Source organism: Canis aureus, chromosome 4, assembly GCF_053574225.1.
Source record: "Canis aureus isolate CA01 chromosome 4, VMU_Caureus_v.1.0, whole genome shotgun sequence".
Classification (NCBI taxonomy): domain Eukaryota; kingdom Metazoa; phylum Chordata; class Mammalia; order Carnivora; family Canidae; genus Canis; species Canis aureus.
Window position 1 is genome coordinate 22,916,696 of NC_135614.1, and position 16,994 is coordinate 22,933,689.

The 16,994-nt window shown below is 43.0% G+C and overlaps 1 protein-coding gene across 2 annotated transcripts; it reads right to left on the reverse strand.

Moving 5' to 3' along the window:
* Nucleotides 1–481: 481 nt before the first annotated feature.
* On the reverse strand, nt 482–16,759 carry SAR1A (secretion associated Ras related GTPase 1A). 2 transcript variants are annotated; one of them, XM_077894829.1, is made up of 7 exons: nt 16,612–16,759; nt 11,839–11,912; nt 11,601–11,720; nt 11,099–11,164; nt 7,984–8,087; nt 4,906–5,037; nt 482–2,890 (listed from the first exon to the last, which is right to left on the reverse strand). In XM_077894829.1, the coding sequence occupies exons 2-7, from the start codon at nt 11,894–11,896 to the stop codon at nt 2,774–2,776; spliced, it is 597 nt and encodes a 198-aa protein (XP_077750955.1). In that variant the 5' UTR covers nt 11,897–11,912; nt 16,612–16,759; the 3' UTR covers nt 482–2,773. The 2 variants fall into 2 exon arrangements, with proteins under 2 accessions (XP_077750955.1, XP_077750956.1); XM_077894830.1 differs by lacking the exon at nt 16,612–16,759 and adding an exon at nt 15,801–15,980.
* Nucleotides 16,760–16,994: the final 235 nt, after the last annotated feature.

Sequence of the window (16,994 nt, forward strand, 5' to 3'; positions counted from 1 at the left end):
ATCTCATTTGGGTTTTCTAAAAACAAGGCTTCCTACAAGCCTAGTAAATGCACAAGCACACGCTTCATTCCTTCTCCTACTTTACCAAATGTAGCATTCAGCTGAATCTCTCCAATTCTGTATAAAATGGTAAATAGCTAAACTGGACCCAGTCCTTGCTAGTATGTTAGTATGAGATTTTGTTAAAAAGTATATCCCTCCCCCCCCCCAAAAAAAAGCATACCCCCAATCCTGGGATCATCACATGTTCAAAGCTTCTCAAATGGTACTAAATTTATCACTTTGAATAAAATGTGTGAATTGGCCTAGGTTTTTTTTCCTCCTAGTAGCAAAGTCTTTCTTATCCTCTTACTTCTCATAAGTAGGAAGTAACTTTTGCTTCCCCACCCCCACCACACACACAACAAACGTCAGCGGATGTTCAAACTCAGAACAAACCAATGCAAATACATGAAAAAAATAAATGGAACAAGATAGCAAGTTTGTTTTAACTTTTTATTAAAATGCTTAGATACAGACTGACTTTCTTTTGCAAATGACCGTTTTAACTTTTCCTGAAATAGGACATATATGCACTCTGATAAAACAGAATGAAAAGTCTCAATTTATGGGAATTCCTGTACAAAGCTCTGATCCTTACTGTTAAGAGTCAAGCTCCTCACAGCGGCTTCTTTTGCGATCTTATTATAGGAACAGTGTTTTCTGTGGAGCAAGAAATAGACGGATGCCAACTGACTTTTCAATCCCCTCTTTCTCCAGTGGTCAACCACTTTCACAAAGAGCTGAGCTGTGTAGAATCCACAGTTTTCTAGTTTGCTACAAAGTGATTAGGGACAAATGGGAAAAAAACGAAAACAAGAAAACTAGCACTGCAATCATACTTCTCATGTCTCTGGATAACGAAGTATGGGTTACCTTTAGCCAAAGGAATGAAAAGTATGCAAGTTAACTACCTAGTTCATTCACCATTAGCTAGATTTGTTCATTTAAGGCTTTCACCTCTTTCCAAACCCACAATTTTGTTTTAATCCAGCTATGCCTGCTAATAAAGAAAAGGCATGCTCTTCCCAGATTTATCCTTTACTGAGCCTCTGCATTTGGTACCTGGCAGTGAGAACATATGCTTTTCTAATAGGTCAGTACTGAAGACTAACAACGAGAAATCCATTAAAGAACAATACTCTCACCTCTGGAGTATGTTATCCACACTTTCCTTACCCTCACATTAGACACAAGAATCCACTGAATTTAGTTCAATCCTTTGCAAATAAAGCATCATCATCACAATTTTGTTTTGAGGAAACTACTTTTAATCTCTCATTAAAGAAAAATGAAGATATCCACTCATCTTAAGAAAGGATCTAATATTGGTCAAGATCATGAAAACCCAATTTTACTCGTGGCACCAAGAAAAACGAATGCTATAAAAATGATCCTCATCACACTACTGGGCATGCTGAGGCTTTTTATACTGAGCTCTTACTGACAAGTGATGTGCTGGCTCAAAAGGAATAGCACTACACAAAGCTATTAGATTAGAGTTTTCCCAGCTTACTTCTGGAATGGTGAAAGGCAATTCCATACCAAAAAAAAAGGTAACCGATAAAAAGAGCCATGAACAGTCCCATAAAGAGACCAAATCCTGCAAGTGAGAATTTTAAAGCCCACTAAGTAGTGCTCACTTCAGCAGCACGTATAATAAAGCCCACTAAATAAATCTTTCCTGGATCCAAGCAAATGCTACAAATACCAGATTTTTAAGTTCTCAACTCATAGAATTAAAAGCCTGTCGGCTGTTAACTGTCCTGTGGGACTCACCTCTTCAAAAAATTTTCCCCTAGAATCTGTGCAAAAGTAACAGACACACACCTGCAGTGTAGGACAACATGGGAGATGTTCTCTTTCATGAGGCAAGAGTCATTTATGAAACTGAAAATGAAAAAGGTGCTATGGAGAGAAACGAAGTTTCCCAACAGTATAAAAGCAAAGACTAGCTGAAATTTGTAACTTTAGAAGTAAAAATAATAAAATAACCCCTCTCTAAAGAAGTCCTCCACAGTGAACAATCTGCTCTACATACCACAATGAGGAATGATCCTGGCTTCCGTGGTGGAAACCTGCTACAAGTGCCAGGCCAGGCCCTGCCCTTCCTGGCTCCTCGCTGCACAAAGTGGGGCCACCTACTGCCGGGCAGCCAGACACAGGGGAACTTCTCTCACTGACCTGCTAATGCAACAGGAGTAGGTTCATTTCATGGGAGTTCTGGCCTCCGATGTGTTTCTGTGCATAATATTATGAAGTATCTAAATGCCATTCACTAGATCCACAAAAAAAAAAAAAAAAAAAGGAATAGAAAACTCTGGACCAAGGAAATTTTTAACTCAAAAAGTTAGGAGGGACACCAATTACATTAACAACACTTTCTTTAAAAAATAGAATCACTTTCTTTTGAAATCAACCACAGTGGTGAGACGTGTTTTTCTTTTCAGGTGCCCCATGTTGGCACACAGCTTTACTCAGCAAATCCTGCCAGCTTCCAAGTCCCGGGATGCTGACCTGCGCCGGCACGTGGGGCAGCGTCACCTCCCAACAGTGTGGAGAAGAGCACGTATCACCACTGGGCAATGAGAGAGCTGACTGACAGAGATTCTTGGCTTCTCAATGCCAGACACGGTTGAAGAGCTTTCCTTGTTCTATTAGAAAAGTTCATGAGGAAGCTGTGAATAGGATCAGTCCAGAGAAGGAAAACTCTTTTATTTTCACTGTCCAAACATCAGTCAATATACTGGGAAAGCCAGCGGAAGCCCTCGCCGTAGCCTTGCCTCTTGAGCACACTGCACATGAACACTTCCATGGGGCGCGCGTTCAGCTCTTTCAGGGTCACGTTCCCCTAAGGGAGGCAAAACCAAGAAAGGCCTGTTAGCATTTCTGTGGCAGAAAAGCTTGAAAGAGTGATCACCAATCACTTTCTTCATTCCTCAAAAGCAAATGGAAGTAGGAATTCACTATAGAAATGTGGTCCAGGCCATAAAGATGACTTCCCCAAACTCTCTTTGTAAAGAGCCTTTTCTTTGAACACACTAGCATCTGGCAAGTTATGGCAGCTAACCAGGAAAAAGACCCACAGAATCAGCATGCTCCTTAATGGGCAGAGGTCTAAGACTCTTTGGAAATAAGGACATTCTTGGGGGGCCTGGGTAGCTCAGTTAAGCGTCCGACTCTTGGTTTCAGCTCAAGTCATGATTTCAGGGTCATAAGATTAAGCTCCGTATGGGGCTCCTCACTCAGTGGGGAGCCTGCTTGGTTCTCTCCTTCTGCCCCTTCCACCATCATGCATGTTCTCTAAGAAACAAAAAGATCTTTGAAAAAACAACAACAGGGCAGCCCCGGTGGCCCAGGTGGCCCAGCGGTTTAGCGACGCCTGCAGCCTAGGGCGTGATCCTGGAGACCCTGGATCGAGTCCCGCATCGGGCTCTCTGCATGGGGCCTGCTTCTCCCTCTGCCTGTGTCTCTGCCTCTCATTCTCTGAGTAAATAAAAAATCTTAAAAAAAAAAAAAGAAAGAAAGAAAAGAAAGAAAAGAAAGAAAAGAAGAAGGGAAGGGAGGGGAGGGGAGGGGAGGGGAGGGGAAGAAAAGAAAGAAAAGAAAAGAAAGAAAAGAAAAGAAAAGAAAAGAAAAGAAAAAAAAAGAAAAGAAAAGAAAAGAAAAGAAAAGAAAAGAAAAGAAAAGAAAAGAAAAGAAAAGAAAAGAAAAGAAAAGAAAAGAAAAAAGACACCAAAAAAAGAGGGGCTCATAGGTGGCTTAGTCGGTTAGGCATCTGCATTAGGCTCAGGTAACGATCTCAGGGTCCTGGGATCAAACCCCTCCTGGGACTCCCTGCTTGGTTGAGAGTGTTTCTCCCTCTGCCTCTGCCACTCCCCTCACTCCCCTCACTCGTGCTCTCTCTCTCAAATAAAGAAATAGTCTTTTAAAAAAGGACATTCTCATTAACATAAGCATTCAGGGACGCCTAGGTGATTCAGCAGTTGACTGTCTGCCTTCGGCTCAGGGCGTGATCCCAGGGTCCTGGGATCAAGTCCCGAATTGGGCTTCCTGCGAGGAGCCTGCTTCTCCCTCTGCCTATGTCTCTGCCTCTCTCTCTGTCTCTCATGAATAAAATCTTTAAAAAAAAGAAAAAAGGGATCCCTGGGTGGCGCAGCGGTTTGGCGCCTGCCTTTGGCCCAGGGCGCGATCCTGGAGACCCGGGATCGAATCCCACGTCGGGCTCCTGGTGCATGGAGCCTGCTTCTCCCTCTGCCTGTGTCTCTCCTCTCTCTCTCTCTCTCTCTCTCTGTGACTATCATAAATAAATAAAAATTTTAAAAAAAATTAAAAAAAAAAAAAAGATTTCTCTGAATTAGATTTGAAAGAGTCAAAAATTCTTAAATTGTTAAGTATGCCTTTCCTACCAATTTCTTCATCCTCATATACCTGAAGAAAACCTCATTGGAAAACAGTGAAAGAACAGGCTCCTGCCTTCAGAGGGACTATAAATCACCTATGGTAAACCCTAGGCCCAGTTAAATTTCTGAAAGACAAGTAAAATCTAGATAGCAAGGATCCCTGGGTGGCGCAGCGGTTTAGCGCCTGCCTTTGGCCCAGGGCGCGATCCTGGAGACCCGGGATCGAGTCCCACGTCGGGCTCCTGGTGCATGGAGCCTGCTTCTCCCTCTGCCTGTGTCTCTGCCTCTCTCTCTCTCCCTGTGTGACTATCATAAATTAAAAAAAAAAAAAAAAAAAAATCTAGATAGCAAAACATGAATGCCCCCCCCAAAACTGTGAAATTTGTATGAATTCATATTTCCATTCATATGTACCAATTAATTCATATTTCCTTAATATGTGCCCTGAAGATTTTTCTCTTACCTTTCCTGTGGTCTGTCCATAAAGCCCAAATATCTCCCGGAGTTTTTCTTCACTGATTGCATCTGTTCTGTCTATCTTGTTACCCAAGATCAGGATTGGCACATTGGATATTGTCTCATCAGTCATTAGAGCCTAAAGACAACAAAACAGAAGTAGGTGAGGAATCTACGAATGCCCACCAGATACGAAAACAACCCAGACTTTCACTTGTCTATAAAGTATCAAATGTAAAGTGAAATCTGATCATTTTTATTACCTAAGTGATGAACTAAAAGTCTTGACATTATAAAACATTCTTAACATTAGGTAAGCCCTAAAAACTACCTTGACGATAGGTAAAAATAACCAGCCTCAAAACCGCAACTTAAGGCTGTGTCTATTTACAACCTTAACTCACAGATAAATCACTCAGCCACAGAGCATCCTCAGGCTATCCACCGAGCAGTCCTAGAAGACTGAATGCTCTGGCTACAGAATCTCCAAGATGGCTACACGAAGTCCCCAAGTATTCACTGAGTGCCCAACGCACGCAAATCATTATCTCAGGCACTAAGAGGAATACAAAAAGAAAGGCAAGACATATCCCTGGCTTCAAGAAATCCTCACTCCGTGTTTTTACATCTGTCAACTAAGTAAGACAAGTGGATGATTAAGTGTCACAATGAATAGGGACAGAATATAAATACTGAAAGACATTTGGGGAAATCAAATGGCAAGGAAAATGGTGAGCTTAAGGAACGTGTTAGCAAAGTTGCAGAATACAAACTAAGCTCTCAAAGATGGACAGGATTTGGATAGAGGGAAAGGAGAAGGGATAATTTAAGCAATGGCTTTACAGTAGGAAAAGAATTCAGAAAGCCACATGGACAACTCCCTGTCTTTATGTTGAAACATCATAAAACAGAATGGGAAGCATGATCAACATTATGGTGCCAGTCTAAGAAGCTAGCTGCAATAGATCCTAAAGACTCCAAATCCAGAAATTACTGGATAGAATCTGTGTGTAAAGGGGCACCTGGTGGCTCAGTTGATGAAGTGTCTGCCTTCAGCTCGGGTCACAACCTCGGGGTCCTGGGATCCAGGCCCACATCAGGCTCCCTCCTTCTCCTTCTCCCTCTGCCTCTCTCTCAAATAAGTAAGATCTTAAAAAAAAAAAAAAAAGGAATGTGTGTGTAAAGAAACACAATGAATTCATACAAAGCACCTATGTGTCCTTAGATAAGAGACACTGACTTGACCTAAGATAGCAGAGTCCAAGGAATAGTGCAGCAGGGACTGTGGAGAAAGAAGATAAGAGACTGATGTCTAGATGATAAGACAGAGAAGAGGGACCTGAGCCAGCACAGATTTTTAAGCCTGGGAATCCAGTGCCCATTGACAGGAAAAGCTTGGAAAGAAGTAGAACTGAAGGGATAAAGGGAAATATACTTTTGACCATTTTAGGTTCCCAGAAATGCTAGACAAAATCAGAATAAAGATGTCATTCATTGACTGAATAGTAACCAGATACCTACTATATGTCTGATGCTTTGCTAGGTGCAAGGGTTTCACAAACAAAACTAGGTCCCTCCTAAGTTCACGATCTGATAGAGACCTACAAGAAAACCAGTAAAGATCATAGACTCTGATAAGGTGGAGAGTAAGACCAAGAGGTCAGGGAAAGCTTCCTAGAAGAGGTCATGGCTGAACTCTGGGATCTCTTAAAGGACGTTTTTAAATTTACTAGTGAAAGTGGGTGGGGGTCAGACGAGAAAGTCAGGCAGGGACAGCCACTTGTGCATACTGAAAGGAGGACAAGTTGTTCTTTATGTTTGGAATGTAGTTCAAGGTAAGCAATAAAGAGAAAAAAAAGCTGGAGAAATAAACAGAGGAGAGATCAGGAAAGATGTTATGTGCTATGCAAAGGATTTCCAGACTTTAGCCCAAAGATGATATCTATTGAAGAATATTAAATAAGCCAATGATAGATCTAAAAACGTTCCTTCTAGCATTATAAAATGTGGCAGGGTGGTAGCAAAATCTACAGTCATTCACAGGCTCTGGACCACATATCCAGGTAGACGATGGGGAAGAGTTCCATTCTGGGAGACCAGAATTGGTAGGTGGAGTTTTCTAGTAGGTAACATTCTGTATGAGGCTAGAGCTAGAGAGGTTCATACAAGAGAAATCCATATGGGAGTCATCGGCATGTGGGAGGACCAGTGTCTGGGAGAAAGTACAGAATCTGGGGGACGCCAAGATTTAAGGGTTAAGCAGAATGGGTGATTGTGAAAGAATCTGAGACGTATTAGCCAGAGAGAACACACCAAAACCAAGAATGCAAATGGGAGTTCAAAGAAATAAGAGAATGCCAATGCCAAGAGGTCAAATAAGGGAAGGAATGCCCTATAAGCCACTCTACATAGACCAGAGCTATAGATTCAAGAAGCATACTTACAAATAAATGTGTAACAGGTTCAAATTGCCAGGAACAAGAATGTAGAGAGACAGTTACAAATTAAATAAGAGGTGCAGGGTGACCCAGTATGGGTCAACAAAGGGTAGGATTAACAAAGGCAACATTACAGAGAAACTGAGAAGCCAAGAAGCAATGTTGAGAAAGGAGAAAATTCAACAGTATCAAATGCTGCCCATGACCAAAACTGAAGGCTGAGAACAGACAGTGAAGGTCTGTGAAGTCATTCAGTGAGAGAGTGGGCAGGCACAAGTGAGAACCCACATTCAAACACATAAAGAACCCTTAATCTCTCTTAGGGTTTCACTCCGCCAATGCTTCGCGACCATCCATGATCCCTGAAGGGAGAAGGCGATTATAATGCTAGGGCAACAGGCGCACACTGGGGAGTATCTGAACAAACTGGACAGTCACCCTATGATAAATACAAACAAAGTTAACTTACACCAGTTCAAGCTGAGTTTGCTCAGGACACTGAAAAGCAGGGTCTTAGATTTTAAAACACTTTCTTCCTGTAACTAGGAGTTTCATCAAATGTTAACTGGAATGCTGAAGTACTAGCACTACTGACCTGTATTCCTTAAAAGAAATAGAGGCCAAAAAAGGAAAAAATATAATCATACATTTAGCTCAACTTTGGATTCCATGAGGCGAGGATGATCTGCACAGTCCACCAGAAAGACAATCCCATTAATTGCTGGGAGGTAATTTTTCCAAACCCGGCGTGCTAAAAGACAAAGTTTGTAGTTGCATTAAAGTTTAAAAAAAAAAAAAAAAAGTATTTTGAAAAATAGATCTATTTTTTGCCCTAAAATGGGCATACCTTGGCTCAGTTTCAATAGGATTCAACTCCATGTGGATTCTCTAAGCCCTAATAAGTATTAAATCAGAACAAAGGGTATATACACTGATGATCCATGAATTGAATCTGATTTTTTCAAATTAAAACATCAAGGTTTTCTGCCTGATTTTAGGAAAAACTGTAACATCTGGCAACCCTACACATACCTACCCACACATCACTCATCAGCTGGAACTGAATGGTGTCCACCCCTTTAGAAGAGGTCTGGACTCTACCATTTGGCAGTTTCCACCACTCCCTACGGACACCTAGTCACTTTTACTCAATTGAATGACTTACCTCAACCCTGAAGCCATTTGCAACCTGAGTTAAATTCATCAGGATGCAAAAGACCTGTCCATATACCATCCATCCTAAGTTAAATCCTAACTAATCAGTATGTCTGTGTACAACACACTAACTAGCTCCATCCATTTTCAGGGGATTGGGCTTCACAGCTGGTTGAAGTCCCGGGCAATTACCCCAGTCTGCCATATTTAACCCAGGAAGACTTATAAATTTTTGTTTGTTTGTTTATGACATGAACTGATAATGGTTTGGGAAGTGATGCTTTAATTATAATTTCTAAGCCATTCATTTCTGGCACTTTCAATGGATGAATAAACAAAGAATCTCTACATCAAACAATTAATAATGGTTACCTCTGAAAAGTGGGATGGGGAAGGAGAGGCTGGGGGAACTTCTACTTTTACCTTCCATATTTATATGCTGAGTGTGTACTCACTTTGTTACATGGACCCTGAACCAATGGGGTTTTATTTTGTTTTTTGTTTTTTTTTTTTAAGTTATCTCTGTACCCAACATGGGACTCGAACTCACAATCCTGATACCAAGAGTCCCATGTTTTTCTGACTGAGCCAGCCAGGTACCCTGATCCTGGCCTACTTTAATAGGCTAGATTTTTAAAGTTTTCTTTAAAAAGACAATCTTCAAATATATAGTATTTTAGCAACTTCTGTAAAATGGTGACTAAGTTATTATAATAAAGTATTTCTATGAAATAAACTTTCCTCAAACAAAACAAAACTACATATAACACATTCTCCCTTATAATCTATCAAAACCTGAAAGCTAAATTTATCACACCAAATAACACGTAAGTCTCCTTTCAGAGGTCTAAAAACCTCTATTCCTGCATTCTCCAGATGGTCTCCGTTCAACTCTCATAATAGTATTATCTCTGAATTTAAATTTGTAAGCAGTTACAAATCCTTATGAAAGAAGCGGAAAAGCCACCATACACCCATTCTTACCCAAATGAAAACAATACAAGCTCATTATAGAAAAAAGGATGCAAGATCATCCATCTAAAATCCTCCACTGAAACACACCTACTGCTGGTTTTGTATATATTCTGCCAATCTTTTTTCTGTAGTTATTTTATGTGATTATGACCACACTACATATGATTTTGTGGGATATAAATATTACGTGACTAAAACAAATGTAATTATATGTTAATGAAATCACTGACTATAAAATCATTTGGATCACTCCTTAGATTTTTGGTTAAAATTACTTAGCTAGGGGATCAGCAGTTTAGCACCTGCCTTCAGCCCAGGGCATGATCCTGAAGTCCCAGGATTGAGTCCCACATCGAGCTCCCTGCATGGAGCCTACTTCTCCCTCTGCCTGTGTCTCTGCTTCTCTCTCTCTCTCACACAAATAAATAAATAAAATATTTAAAAAATAAATAAAATAAAGTTACTTAGCTAAAAAATAAAAGCTATCAATATTCTATTCTTTTACCTATTTTAAAAAGCTATAATAGGGAGCATCTGGGTGGCTCAGTGGTGGAGCATCTGCTTTTGGCTCAGGCGGTGATCCCAGGGTCCTGGGATTGAGTCCCACATCAGGCTCATCAGGCTCCCCACAGGGAGACAGACTGCTTCTCCCTTTCCCTTTGTCTCTCTCATGAATAAATAAAGCCTTTTAATAGTTTCTATTTTCTACTTTCCACAATATTCCCACATCTTAAATGTTTTACTCCTAAGCCTAGAATCTTGCCAAATGTAAAGTGTCCATCAGAAAAAGGTGCCCCGGGATGCTGTGTGGCTTAGTTGACCGTCTGCCTCCGGCTCAGGGCCTGATCCCGGGATCCAGGATCAAGTCCCACGTCAGGCTCTCTGCATGGAGTCTACTTCTCCCTCTGCCTCTTTCTGTGTCTCTCATGAATAAATAAAATCTTTTAATAAATAAAGAAAAAGATGCCCCATTATACATATCTCCAAAACCCACACAAGATACCCGACAGGAGTCTAAGAACCAAATGGAGATGACCTGCATAAGACAGAAAGTACTATGAGAACAATAAGATAGAAGGTAATCTTCTACCAACCGCCCCACGTGGATAGAGTACACAAAACAGATCAGAGTGGTCACATGTATATCACTGTATTATTTTTGCAACTTTTAACATATTTGAATTAGGTACAAATAATAAAATATTCTACCCACTTATACTCCACTGAATAAATGATATAAAAGAGATAAGATTAAATTTGATACTGTACTAGATCTTGTTCCAAAAGAAAAATGCTATAAAGAAGATTATGGAGGCAATCAACAAAAAGAGAAATACATACTACAGAGTAGATAAAAAATAAAACTTCCTAGGTTTGATAACATAAATATTAGTATGTGTTACATAGAGAAGGAGACTAATAAATTGGGGCAAAAGGGATAAAGGAGTGGAGTTCTCTGTATTTATGCAACTTTGGACAAGTTTGAAAGTACTTAAAAACAAGAAGTAAATAAAACAACTTTAAGATCTCAATAATTTAAAAGGTAAAAATGTCACACTACTTTAAAAAAAAATAAGAGGGTATAAAAGAACCATAAGTCAATACCATTCTTCCACTGAATTGTCCTCTTACCTTGCTCATGCCCACCAAGATCAAAAGTTGTAAAAGTCATTCCAGCAATTGTCAGCTCTTCTGATGCTGAAAAATTGTCAAAATAGAAAAAAGAAATAAATTCCTCCAAGCAAAAAAGACCCAACTCCCAATACTGTAAGCCAATATAAATGCAAAACTTAATGAAGCTTTTACCTTATAAAGAAAAGGATACAAGGGTGAAAACATTCTTAAATTATTCTGAAAAGTCAAGTTTCTTTTTCTCCAATATGCCTGCTACTTCTTGGAAGTAGATATGGGAAATGTGTCCCCTTACAGAACTAGTGAGAATAGATACTGACAGAGTCCTAGAGGGTTAGATTTAGGGGCATGTGACCTGAGTGTGTCCTACAGGGAATTTTTTCAAGTGAGCTATCTTTTGGGACTTCAGTTAATACAAGAACTGCATCAACTGAGGATTCATCCCCAATCCATGACATCGACCTTCAAATATCAAAAGGTCACCTGGTATTCTCAAACTTACTCGGATGTAATGTCGGAACATGTTGGCCCAATCGGTCATCTTTGAGCATGTGTAGAAGAGTGGTTTTGCCCGCATTGTCCAAACCCAAAAATACAAGTTTTCCAGATTTCTTGTAGAGTCCTAAAAAAGAAAAAAATTTTAACATAATTTTGTTTTCTACTTACCAAAGGCTGCTTGTATTTTTATTGAAATGTACAAAGTTTGAAACCTATGATATATTTCAAGGAAATGGTTTTACCTAGGAACTGGAGCACACTGCTGAAGCCATTGTAGATCCACTCAAAGATGAAAGACATTATTAACGGTTACTACCTGTATAAAATATGAAAGCAGCAAACATTAGCTTTCTGAATGTTAATACAGTTCTGGAGAAGTTAACTCTTATTCTGTAACCCTGATGCATGTTTACTGTCCCATATTTTCAAGCATAAGAAAATAAAGGATTTTGTACTCTGAAGGGAAGTCTCTGGGGTCCTCAGATCTGCACAAACTCCTGGTTTTCTAACAATTTTCAATCTATGATACTCTAAGGATAGGAGTTAAAGCTATACTTTCCTCTTTTACTGTGTACTCCTCCAAGCAGCTGATCATCTACATCCCCTGGATACTCTGTCAACCAGTTAGCAACACCTCTAAGAAATCAGTCACATCAATAATCTAGATAAAAATGTCACACTGGAGGTGCCAGGGTGGTTCAGTCGGTTAAGCATCTGTCTTCAGCTCAAATCATGATCTTGGGGTCCTGGGGGGTGTGTGTGTGTCTCTGCTCAGCGGGGAGTCTGCTCCTTCTTACTCTCCCTCTGTGCTCTCTCAAATAAATAAATAAAATCTTTTTTTAAAAAATGTCACACTGGGATCCCTGGGTGGCGCAGCGGTTTAGCGCCTGCCTTTGGCCCAGGGCGCGATCCTGGAGACCCAGGATCGAATCCCACGTCGGGCTCCTGGTGCATGGAGCCTGCTTCTCCCTCTGCCTGTGTCTCTGCCTCTCTCTCTCACTGTGTGCCTATCATAAATAAATAATAAAAAAAAATAAAATAAAAAATAAAAAATGTCACACTGATACACCAGAAAATAAGAGTGAAAAAGCACATTAACCTGAATGAAAAGTATATTAACCTTTCCTTATAAACAGCTCTAAAAAAGTCACCAAAATCCTAATGGCTGACAATAATTTGCCCTGCTCCACTTACCAATGATTGCTATTTCTTTTAAGATCTATTTATTTATTTGAGAGAGAATTCAAGCATATGCCCCACTGAGCACAGACCCTGGAGCTCACGACCCTGAATTGAACCAAGAGTGGGACACTTAATTGACTGTGCCACCCAGGCACCCTGCCAATGCTCTTTCTTAAACAGTATTTAATCCCTCTTGCAGATTTGTGTCTTAACTTATAAAAAGAAATGATACTGCTATTTTGGAGAACCATGAAGAAATAAGAGAATCCTTTCATAAAGTGAGTAATCAAGATCTAACCCACTTTACAAAGAGGGATTCTCTTAAAATAAGAATACTTGCTCAGGGCGTAGAAGTAGATTCCTAGCCAAGTACACACCTTAATTAGTACTAATATTAAGACCACTTTTCCTACTGTTTTCCATAAACCTAGACAAAACAAGAGATGCCTCAAAGCTACTAAAAGATCTACATACATATATTGGCGATAAGCAAGATCTCTGAAAGAAAAGGGTAACATCTAAAGCCAGTGGTGGTGTCAAAGTTCTCAGGGTCAGCATTTTCTGGTCACTGAACTTTTACCTAAATATCTCATTTGGCACAGAAAAAAAAGATCCCCCACTTTCACTCCTCTCCATCAGCAAGAGCATGTGAGCACAAGGCTACACTAAATGCGATCAACTGCTATCAAATACAATTTTCATGAACTTTTGTTTTTTTTGGGGGGGCTGGGTGGCGCAGTGGTTCAGCGTCTGCCTTTGGTTCAGGCTGTGGTCCTGTGGTCCTGGTATGGAGTCCTGCATAGCTCTCTGTGGGGAACCTGCTTCTCCCTCTGCCCATGTCTCTGCCTGTCTCTGTGTCTCTCATGAATAAATAAAATCTTAAAAAAAAAAGGGGGTAAACAAACATTTACTTTTGTTACTCTTAGTAGTGACTTTAACAGGGTTATCCACAAAAACCCACCTATATTCTTCATTCAAAGAATGCTAGATAAAGAAGTTGAAAAGTAGGGACAATATATGTTAATTCGGGGGCTCTTGGCTGACTCAGAGGAACTTGTGACTCTTGATCTTGGGATCAGGAGTTTGCACCCCACATTAAGGGTAAAGACCACTGAAATAAACCTAAATATATATATATATATATATTTTTTTTTCTGTCCAATTACTGGGTTTTGATTGTTTTTTTTTTTTAAATCAAGCCTGACCTATTGGCTTTCGGGACTGTTTAATGCTTATTTTCTACGGCTCTTATCACAGAAGACCAAATGAGGCTTGGGAGTTTGGGTGAGAGTCTAAGGCAAAAGCTTTCATAAAAAGATACTATGGGGTCGTGGGTTTTTTTTTTTTTTTTTTTTTGCTTTTTTCAGTAACATTAAGATATATTTTGGCAGAAACCAATTTAGCATGTTAGATAATTTGTCTTGAAACTTAGCACTTTAAAAAGTTTAATGACTTAAATACACGTAGAAAGCTCCTGCTTTTAAATTCCCACTGTAGGTAAGTAAAGGAACAATGTGCCTCTTCTCTACAATTCTCCCAAACCAGGCATCTTTCCCTACTTTTCTCAGTCTACAACTTGGAGAAACGTGGCTCATCTTTACAGAGACCTCTGATTAAGATCACTCCCACTCTGGGCACTCCTTTAAAACCCATTGTTACATATTTACTTGTACTACACTGGTTTGTGGTCAATACCGTAAAGTTTTACCACATCATTTTAGAATTCTTCCAAACCCAATGAATTCTCCAAGGGTGACAATGGGAAAACTCTCCTTTAAAAAAAAAAAAAAAAGATTTTATTTATTTATTCATGAGAGAGACAGAGAGAGGGAGAGGCAGAGACACAGGCAGAGGGAGAAGCAGGCTCCATGCAGGGAGCCCGATGTGGGACTTGATCCCGGGTCTCCAGGATCAAGGCCTGGACTGAAGGCGGTGCTAAACTGCTGAGCCACCCGGGGCTGCCTGGGAAAACCCTCCTTTGAGGAATTTTTCACGGGAACTGAGCTGGTCTGATTTTCCAATTTATCTTCCCTTGACACTTCTGCTTTAAAGTCCTATAATTCGGGGCGCCTGGGTGGTTCAGCAGTTGAGCATCTACCTTCTGCCCAGGTCGTGATCCCGGGGTCCTGGGATCGAGTCCCACATCGGGCTCCCCACAGGGAGCCTGCTTCTCCCTCTGCCTCTCTGTGTCTCCCATGAATGAATAAATAAATAAAATATGTAAAATAAATAAATAAAAGTCCTATATTTCTTCCCTCCAAAACGATCTATGGAAAAGTGCTTGAAGAAACTCTTCAGGTGATGCTAACAAAATCATAAAAACTATTGGACCCAAAGCGTTGCATTGTATTGCCCCTCAAAGTCAGAGAAATGGCTTTGAGGCTCCTCCATCCTTGAGACCTTAGGATTTGTACCCCTCGTGAGTAGTTTTACACTTTTTTTTTCTTAAAGATTTATTTATTTATTCATGAGAGACACACACAGAGAGAGAGGCAGAGACACAGGCAGAGGGGGAAGCAGGCTCCATGCAGCCACCCAGGTGTCCCATGGACGGTATTTTGATAATTAGCACTCTATTTGTTCCCTGTCCTTGATCCACTCTATCACCTTAAGGCACTTCATGGCATCTTATGGCAAATCAGCATACTCTAAAACTTAAGAACTCTAAACTACCACAGAAGCACTGCCAATGTACCCCAAATTAAAATTCGCAAATTTTCAGGACTGAAGTAGATAAAAAAGAGGAGGGGATCCCCGGGTGGCTCAGCGGTTGGGCGCGGGCCTTGGGCCCAGGGTGTGGACCTGGAGACCCGAGATCGAGTCCCGCGTCGGGCTCCCTGCGAGGAGCCTGCTTCTCCCTCTGCCTGTGTCTCTGCCTCTCTCTGTGTGTCTCTCAAGAATAAATAAATAAAAATCTTTAAAAAAAAAAAAAAAAAAAAGAGGGGCACCAGGCAACACCGACCATCAGCCACTAACAGTGTGTACGTTCCTTTCTGCACACGCTCCCACTTCCTACACGTACTCGTCACGGCTCTGAAACACCGCTCCAGGCCGACCCGGGAGGGACAGCAGGTTTTCGGCTAAGAAGCTGTGCCGAGCTGCAGGGTAGCTAGTAAAGGTCAAGCCCCCAGTCCCGGCCTAGGCCGACGGAGGAGGGACGAGAGCAAGGGGGAGACTCCCGCCGAGGGCCGCGGGGCGCCAACCCTCGCAAGCGCGCTCCTGGCCTCGGCTACGACCCCGGCCAGCGCGGACTTCTACAAACGCGCGGAGGAATTTTCCCACGCACCGGAGAGGGCAGAAAAGAGGAAGGTGGGGGGAGGAAATACCGGGCTCGACCCGGGCCTCGCGGACGAGAACTCAGGGCCGAAGGCGGGGAGGCCGGGCGCGCCCCGGAGCGACCCCCCGAGCTCCTCCTGCGACCCGCGGGGCCGCGGCCAAGGCACAGCCTCCGGGGCCTCGCGATTCCCCCTCGGGCTCAGGCCACGCACAGTCATCAGGACGCCCGCCCAGGCTAGGGGCTCGCCGGGCCGGGCCGGGCCGGGCCACCGCTCCGCAAACCCCGGCGCACGGGACACACAACGGTCACCCGCCCGGCGGCTGCGGGACCCCGAGGAAGGCCGACCGGCCCGCACCCCGGGCGCTATCGGAACGCGGCGGCCCGGCCGGGGCGGCCCATCCCCGCCCAGAACCGGCCCCGCGGCCCCGCAGAACCGCCTGCGTGTCACTTCCCCCCCCAACTCCGCCCGCGCCGGCCTCCGCCCCGACCCTCCCCGCCGTCCGCGGCAGCCCCGCCGGCCCTCGGCTCCCTCCCCTGCAGCAGCCCCCCTGCTCACGGCCGAGGCGGGGCTGCTCCTCCGGCGGCGGCGGGCGGCGGGCGGCGGGCGGCGGGCGGCGTCGACCCTCCCTCACAGCACACAGCCCAGCAGCACCCGGGACCGCCAGCTACTCGCCGGATATACGCAACACGCCCCTCCCCGGGGACTTCCGGGCGCGTCTCGACCCCGCCCCCTCGTGGCGTCACGGCGCTCCGCCACGCCGGGGCCGCACGGCGATCCCGGGGCGGGCCCGCATTTGGCCACGCCCCCTCCCGCACGCAGAGCCGGACGCGCGAGACGTGGCAGCGCCGCGGCCCCGGGGGCGGGGCGGGAGCCGGGGGGGCGGGGGCTCGCTCCGGGTCGCGGGTTCGAGTCCCGCTGCCGTCGGACGGAGTCGGGGC

Coding starts and splice junctions, on each gene's coding strand:
- SAR1A (XM_077894829.1), bottom strand. CDS start 11,896: ATGTCTTTCATCTTTGAGTGGATCTACAATGGCTTCAGCAGTGTGCTC. Junction 11,165..11,600: donor TGTTCCGACATTACATCCGA/GTAAGTTTGAGA, acceptor ACAATTTTTCAG/CATCAGAAGAGCTGACAATT. Junction 8,088..11,098: donor TCTTGGTGGGCATGAGCAAG/GTAAGAGGACAA, acceptor TTTGTCTTTTAG/CACGCCGGGTTTGGAAAAAT.